The sequence below is a fragment of the Bison bison genome, unplaced genomic scaffold (genome assembly GCF_000754665.1).
Source record: "Bison bison bison isolate TAMUID 2011002044 unplaced genomic scaffold, Bison_UMD1.0 scf7180017858770, whole genome shotgun sequence".
NCBI lineage: Eukaryota > Metazoa > Chordata > Mammalia > Artiodactyla > Bovidae > Bison > Bison bison.
In genome coordinates this window covers 1,003,209-1,011,962 of record NW_011489342.1, presented here as the reverse complement: position 1 = coordinate 1,011,962, position 8,754 = coordinate 1,003,209, and the positions used below count along the sequence as shown (strand labels likewise).

Sequence of the window (8,754 nt, the reverse complement as noted above, 5' to 3'; positions counted from 1 at the left end):
CAACCAGTCCATTCTAAAGGAGATCAGCCCTGGGTGTTCATTGGAAGGACTGATGCTAAAGCTGAAACTTCAGTACTTTGGCCACTGCATGAGAAGAGTTGACTCATTGGAAAAGACTCTGATGCTGGGAGTGATTGGGGGCGGGAGGAGAAGGGGATGACAGAGGATGAGATGGCTGGATGGCATCACTGACTTGATGGACATGAGTTTGAACTCCGGGAGATGGTGATGGACAGGGAGGCCTGGTGTGCTGCGATTCATGGGGTCGTAGAGTCGGACACGACTGAGCGACTGAACTGAACTGAATTGAACTGAGCTTTTATGATACCATAATCAGATGTGATGCGATTCCTTTCCTTGCAGCAACTGTGTTTCAGTGGATTGTTCTGAAATGGTCTACAACCTTACTCTACTCCCATCTCTCCCTCACATCTCTGAAATATATGACATTGATGTGATCAGCCATCAGCTTTAAGTGCTACTACTCCAAGTAGGTAGACAAAAGCAAGTAAACACATATATAAGAAAAGAAAAAATAAACTACAGGAGATACATCTGTTCCACTGTAATCTGATCCCCTTATATTTTCAGGGTGAAGTATTAATGACATTAAATCTTTCCTACTATGAGATAAAGCAGGTGATAGAACAATTAATTTGTATCTGATTACAGGTTTCAGAGATGACATATATGTAAAGAATGAACTTTGGGGGCTTTAGATTTAACATCCTAGGCTTCTAGACTAGTAGAAAGCAAATGCTGTAGTTCAATCTCATTTCCTTCTGCTTTTCAGTTCACACTATGTATGGTGATGTGATCATTATGCTGCTGCTGCTGCTGCTGCTGCTGCGTCGCTTCAGTCGTGTCCGACTCTGTGCGACCCCATAAACGGCAGCCCATCAGGCTCCACCGTCCCTGGGATTCTCCAGGCAAGAACACTGGAGTGGGTTGCCATTTCCTTCTCCAATGTATGAAGGTGAAAAGTGAAAGTGAAGTCGCTCAGTCTTGTCTGACTTAGCAACCCCCCGGACTGCAGCCCAGCAAGCTCCTCCGTCCATTATGAGAATGGCCCAAAACAAGGAGCTTAAGAGTTACGGCAGCACAGACCCCTCATGATCCATAAATTATTAATGCATTCCTCCTGAGAGCTAATTCTATCCCACATTGAATGTCTGTGCAGTCTTGGAGAAATACATTGATTTCTTCATTTTACTTGCTTTTCTAAATTATGATACTATAGGCTCTTGCTTAAAAGTGGTATTGGGCTAATTATCTCTTAATATAATTCTCTAAAATGCCTACCTAAACTACCTACAGAGAAAGAAAGAAAGAAAAGGAGAGAAACTAACTTAAAAAAAGACAAACAACATACTAGATTAGTTTTGAATAGTCAACTTTTGATAATATGTAAGTATAACATAAAGGTACTCCTAGCCACTTCAGGACTCAGAAGATGTTTCCATGGTACCTTTCTAAAATTTTTAACCAAAGTGCTTCAGCTGACAGAAAAATTTAGTCAACATTAAAAACTCAGAATGAGGAAAATATGTTAATGATGTGCAAAAATACTAGTAAATCATAGTGTTAAATAAAAATAACTATTAAGTTGGATATAAAACTTGATGCAATTATTTAAAATAATATTAAAGGATAAGTTAATTATAAGTCTTCTTATGACATGTTGTGTCCGACTCTTTGTGACTCCATGGGCTGCAGCCCGCCAGGCTCCTCTGTTCATGGGATTCTCCAGGCAAGAATACTTAAGTGGGTTGCATTTCCTTCTCCACGGGATCTTCCCAACCCAGGATTGAACTCAGGTCCCCTGTACTACATGCTAGCCATCTGAACCACCAAGGAATTATAAAATAGTCATTTACTTACAATTTACTTATAATCACCTAGGTTGAAAATCTTATATTATTTCAATAAAAACTGAGTGACAATGGAGGAAATTTTTTAAAATTCAATAAACTTCTCAGCATTTGCAAAGGAGTATCATTATATACTATTTCACATTTACATTGACAGAGATATAATTCAATAAAAATATAAAGCTAATCTCTGGGAAAATAAAAATAAGATGTATTTTGAAAGACCATAAACAAAGTTAAAAGACATAGGACAAACTGACTGACTAACTAACTGGATGGAGGTAGGATAGAAATTGCAAGACAGTTTGTCAACTGAAGAATTGCTATCCTTAATATACAAAGAGTTATTATGAATCAATAATAAAAATGTAAACATCCTCAAGAGTAAAATAATGGGAAAAAATATAAAGAAATGGCATTCTCACTACACTTCTACTGAAGGAGAACACCTAGTTTAAAAAAAAAAAAACTTTCCAGAAACAAATTTGATAACATATATCAAGAGCTTTAGAATTTTTCACCTACTTTGATAGAGAAATCAAATATTTAGAAATATATTCTAGGTAAATGATAATATGGAGACTCAAGATTTATGAATTTGGATGTTCATAACAATGTTATATACAATAATGAAGAATTGGAAACTAACATGCTTAGTAACAGAGGGATGGTTCAACTATGATATTACATACAGTAGCCATATAAATCACACTTTCTAAGAATATTCAGTATAAGAATAAAATCTTCAAAATAGAAACAGAGAAGGAACATACAATATTACACTATGATCTCAATTTAAGGAAAAAATGTTTACTTATGAATATGTACAAAAGGGAGCGTCCCAGGTGGCTCAGTGGTAAAGAATCTGCCTGCCAACGCAGGAGACACAGGTTCAATCTCCGGGTCAGGAAGATCCTCTGGAGGAGAAAACTGCAACTCACTCCAGTATTCTTGCCTGGAAAGTCCCATGGACAGAGGAGCCTGGCAGGCTACTGCCTGGCAGGGGTCACAAAGGACTGGATAAGACAACAGAGAAGGAGCATGGTGCACAGGAAATCAAATTTTAAAAAATTACATCAGAATTTCAACAATAGTTACATTTTGCTGGAATGAGCGACTTTTATTTTCTTCTTTGTATATTTTGTTTATATTTCAGCATTGTAACCTAGACACCTATTATTCTTACACCAGAAAAACATGTTTAAAAAGTGTCAAATTCTGAATGGAAACTGACCAATATTGATAATACTTGCAAATTGTTATGCCTACATATCTTTGTATGTGAATAATGAGTTTCAGTCCTGAGAGCTGTAAAAAAATATATATTGATTCAATCTTTCCTGACAACTATGTGTTCTGGCCTAGCTAGATAGGTTGATTAAAAAACTAAAGCCTTAGATTTAATTCCGTTTCTGATCAATTTAATAACAACATATATTCAAGTGCCCCAATGCAGGGCAGCCTTTGCTGAAATCAGGATTTTCCGGTGAAAAAGAATCACGAACAAAACATTCTTGGATAGTGCAGCACAAACCAATCACCAACAGAAAAACAGATGCAAACTGAATAAGAAAATGTTATAAAATATTAATTATACGCTGCATTTTGACCACCACTTTCTTAACTTTGCATTTAAACTTTCTTTTCCAATTTTTCAAAATAAGAGCTACCACTTATCAGGCAATAACCAGGTGCAGGCTCTGTTCTCATTCTTTACTTATATAATTTCTGTTCTTTGCACCACCTCTGTGGTATCTATTATTATCCCCCAAAGGGAATTTTCTCAAAGAATCTGCCTGGATTTGCCAAAGAGCACAGGGCAAGTAGGGATTCAATTCTCCCATTCCCCAACTAACTTTTGCTTTGATATCCAAACTGTCCTCCTAAAAAAAATACATAAACCCTGGGGGCTGTGCCTTTGTCAATCCCTTTTGCATTGTTCCCCACTTCATGCTCAACTCCAGACATCCTTCAAATCCTAGTTAGACACAAGAAGCCTTCCCAAGCACCTCAACCAGGCTGCTGCTGCTACTGCTGCTAAGTCGCGTCAGTTGTGTCCGACTCTGCTCGACCCCACAGACGGCAGCCCACCAGGCTCCCCTGTCCCTGGGATTCTCCAGGCAAGAACACTGGAGTGGGTTGCCATTTCCTTCTCCAATGCATGAAAGGCAAAAGTGAAAGTGAAGTCGCTCAGTCGTGTCTGACTCTAAGCGAACCCATGGACTGCAGCCCACCAGGCTCCCCCATCCATGGGATTTTCCAGGCAAGAGTACTGGAGTGGGGTGCCATTGAGCTTATCTCTATTAGCATGCCTCACATATTTTAAAACTATTAGTGTTAATTTTGGGCTTCCCTGGTGGTTTAGATGTTAAAGAATCTGCCTGTGCACAGGAGACCTGGGTTCGATCCCTGGGTCAGGAAGATCTCCTGGAGTAGGAAGGGCTACACACTCTAGTATTCTTGCTTGGAGAATCCCAGGGACAGAGGAGCTTGGCAGGGTCTATGGGGTCATGGGGTCACAAAGAGTCAGACACGACAGAGCAACACACACTTTCACTTCTTTTTCAGTGTTTATTTACCTGTCCTTTTTAAAGGACCAATTTTCTTCTAGAAAAGAAACTGTCTAATGCTCTCCCAGGTGATTAGTTTCAGAAGGTAATTTTAGTAAGCCAGATAATTGCAAACAAATTATCTTGAAATACCACTTTCAATTGTGTATTGTCAGGAGTTGAATTTTCAAGTGTAATGAGTGTAATTGATTATAAGAGATTGCTTTCTCAAAATGATGCAGTAGCTGCCATTGCTGGTTGCAAAGCCTGCCAACAGGGAGGATTTCAATGTTTAAAGCATCCTTATAGACTGTGAGAGGCCACACTTAAAATATCGAAGAAGAGCTGGCTTCTTCTCCATAGCTCAGGACGTCCCCAAATGATAAGGGCCCAACTATGCCTTAAAAGAATTGTAAGTATAAACACTTTGCCCCACCTGAACTGAGAAGCCACTTGGACAGGACACAATGTTGGCCTTTGAATAACTCCAGCAGTGTGATCTTGTCTCTTCTCTCTCAACATTGGAAGCAGCGCCCCAGATATTTGAGGAACAAGACCTACTCCTACCCTTCTCCCTTGGGCAGAGACACTGGGTATATTAATGTGTGGAATGCTGTGACCGGTGATAAAACTTTGCTTGCCTGTTATAAAAGTCCAGGGCTCAAGGTCAGTGGGTGCTGGTGAGGAGTACAGGCTTCCACTGAACTCCCATTCCTACTTGGAAAGAAATTCTGTGCTAATGCCTCCCTGTCCCCACCCAGGAGACTTCGAGCTTTGAGGACAAGGATGCCTGATATTCACCTCGGTGAATAACACACAGTACAGAGCCTGGCATACAGTAGGCATGCAACAGATGTTGGCAAAAACTGACTGCTGTTGAAGGTGTACCTCCACAAAACCCACTGAGATTAGCCTCCTGGTTCTAGAACTCTAGAATCATCCACTCTAGAATTGTCTCTAGAATCAGGCATCATAGCTTCATGAGACTTACCACAGCTATGTGTTCCTGCTTAGACTACAGTATAAACATGTCATACGTACGAATCATGGAGCACATGCTCGGTAAACACAAACATGCAAATGAATTCTGACTTTCAAAAAACAAAGAGAGTTCAGTCATTTTTTGTTCATAGTACCAAGAGTGATGACTTTTCTTTGAATTTCTGTTTACCTGTGAGTTACCTTCATCTCAGAAGGTCAGCCTGAGTAATAACTGAAGGGAAGTTGAGAACATAAAGTTAAAAATGCATGTAAGGAGATTAAAGCTTTTTCTATCCCAGTGCAATGGCCGAGGTAGATAAAAGGAGTAAAGGCCTGATAAATCTGCCACATGTCATAAAATAAGAATGACAAGATGGCCTAGCAGAAACCAAGAAATAGGTGGTCCTCTGTACAATCTTCCTTTTGAGAAGTATCTGGACATATAGCACTAAGGTCATTCCACCAGGTGGCTTGGAAGTCAACCTCATTCTCTCATGCACTGAGTATTAGATATAATAAAGAGCAAAAGATGGTCTGTCCTAACATTCAACAATTTGAATATATAACCTGAGTTTGTGCTTCATTTTCAACACCTCTAAATCAGGGGTGGCAACATCTTGCTTAGTGAGTGGGTCTGAGTGGTATGAACAAGATTCCCCATCATCTTACCTTTGGGCACTTTGGCCCTCCATCTCTCCCGGTTAATGTGCACCACCTCAGTCCAAGTGGCTTTAAAACTCTTATAGTCAACAGGGATGACAGGGTTGTTGATTGGGGCACTTCCTTCTGAGCCAGAGCTCTTGACACCTGATCGCTTTGCATCTGTTGAACTGATGTTGTTCAAACTGGAGGATGAAAGAAAAAGATACCAAAGAGAGGGTTAGAGTTTGAAAATGTGTGCTGATAAGCAAGCCTAAAAGAAGAGTGGTGAACATGCATCAAGTTACTGTTGTGAAATTCCTGGGGCCTGAGGTTTGTCATTTTTATTTTCAATATGCAACTGCTGGGAAATTCTCCATTTTCAGCAGGAAAAAAGTCAAGGTTTCAGTCTCATGAGTATTGATAGTCCCAAAGGTCCCCATATTTCAAATGTTCTTTTTCCATATGACTAGATTCCCCACACATGAATTCTGTCTTTGACTTCCTGAAATTAACCCATTTAAACTTGACTTCCATTTGGTTCCACAGTTTGCCTACCTTCCTTCCCAATGACCACATTTCCAAGTCACTTAGCCACTTGGTCCTCTTTCTCTCTAGCTCCAACTCCTCCTGTACTCAAGAAACTCTGAGCCCAAGATACCCAAGGCTAGAATAAGGGGACTTCCACTTGTACCTGGGGGAAGGTAGAGAGGCATGGAGACTGTGAGAAGTCAGTCATGCATAAGACTTGTTTTTTAATATAATACCACTGGAGAGGTCTCCTTGGTGGCTCAGTGGTAAAGAATTCACCTGCCAATGCAATAACCATGGGTTTGACCCCTGGTCCTGGAAGATCCTACATGCCTCGGGGCAACTAAGCCTGTGTGCCACAACTATTGAGCCTGTGCTCTGCAGTCTGGGAATGGCAACTACTGAGCCCTGAGTACTAATACTAGTACTAGTACTAGTACCCTGGCAACTACTAAAGCCCAAATGCCCTAGAGCCCGTGCTCTGCAACAAGAGAAGCCATTGCAACAAGAAGCCCATGCACGGCAACAACGAGTAGCCCCTGCTCACTGCAACTAGAGAAAATCCATTCAGCAGCAAAGACCCAAACAGCCAAAAATAAATAAATGAATAAAATTACAAAAATATATTATACCACTTGAAGCTTTAAACAGAGGCAACTTTAGGAAATACAGAAATATATATATATATATAAAACATAGAAAGTGCCAGCCTTCTGGGAAACTTTACTTTTTTGAAGGTGTACTTATTTTACATTAACTTTTATTGGAACACAGCTGCTTTACAATGTTGTGTTGGTTTCTACTCTACAGCAAAGTGAATCAGCTGTATGTACACATATATCCCCTCTTTTTTGGATTCCCTTCTGATTTAGGTGAACACAGGGCCTAAAGTATCACACATTTCCAGGGAACTACAGTCGTGACTGGCACAAATACAAATCCACTGAAGGACAATCAAGACTAACTAGATAAGCAGAGCAGATCTCAGCCCAGTGCTGGCAGAGTTGTGGGGGTGTGGGACTCAGGCAGGGGGCTTCTGACCTCTTTGTCGACAGCCTTGACTAGGTCCCTTCACCTTAAGCATTCCTGAGTTCCCTCTGTCCTAGTCTTCTTGTCCTTCTTCCCCTCATTGCTCTTCTATTCTTTTTCTTCTTCATTCCATTTCTCTCCTTTATGACAGGGCCCAAGGTTTTGATGGATGAGGAGGAGGGGATAGCAGTACTAGTGGTAATACAAACCATTTAATACTAGTGAACACTGGGTTAGCATTATTGTAGCTGCCATTTCCTCTGTGCTGGACCCTGTTATAAAGGCTTTGAAAGTGAAAGTGAAAGCGAAAGTGAAAGTTCCTCAGCCGTGTCGGAATCTTTTCAACCCCATGACCTATATAGTCCATGGAATTCTCTAAGCCAGAATACTGGAGTGGGTAGCCTTTCCCTTCTCTAGGGGATCTTCCCAACCAAGGGATTGAACCATGGTCTTCTGCATTGCAGGTGGATTCTTTACCAACTGAGCTATCATATACAGGCTTTACGTAGATTAAATAATTCACTTAATCCTCCCTGCAACCTATGAGTATTATAATCCACATTTTCACAAATGGGGAAACTGAGGCAACTTGCCTGAGATGGTACAGTTAAGTAGGAATGGAGTCAGGATGTTTAACTGGCCATATGACTCCAGAGGCTGTACACTTTGACTCCGTTTAATGGTGTTGATAGAGAAGGAAATGGCAACCCATTCCAGTATTCTTGCCTGGAGAATCCTATGGACAGAGGAGCCAGGCAGGCTACAGTCCACGGGGTCGCAAAGAGTCGGACATGACTGAGCGACACACACAACACACAGAATGCGGTGCAAAGTGCCAGACTTCTTAGGCGCCAGCGCTTCGCGATGTCGCCACCAAGATCGCCTGTGGGACAGTGTCAGACTCAACTGATGAATGGATGTCAGACGGATGGGTGGAATGATGCTGTGGCAGAAGGTGATTTAACAGTTCAGCTCTTTTTCCCCTCTACTTAATTTTCTTCCTGAACCTAGAAATGAAAGTTTCACTTGAATGATAACTCTGATCCATGGTTCTTTCCTTCTGGAGTATGGGGAATAAGGACTCTCTGGGTACAGCAGGTGAAGTGCAGTGACTGACGATGTTGTGGGCAAAGCCACCAAAAGACAGAATGGAT

General features: G+C 40.9%; 1 protein-coding gene across 1 annotated transcript in view; it reads right to left on the bottom strand.

The window, feature by feature from the left end:
• The window catches only part of PDE1C (phosphodiesterase 1C, calmodulin-dependent 70kDa), a 332,028-nt gene that overhangs the window by 70,845 nt on the left and 252,429 nt on the right, over positions 1–8,754 (bottom strand). Inside the window, exon 15 of the mRNA XM_010829092.1 lies at positions 6,071–6,246. Within this exon, the coding sequence (XP_010827394.1) occupies positions 6,071–6,246 (176 nt within the window). The remainder of the gene's footprint in view (positions 1–6,070; positions 6,247–8,754) is intronic.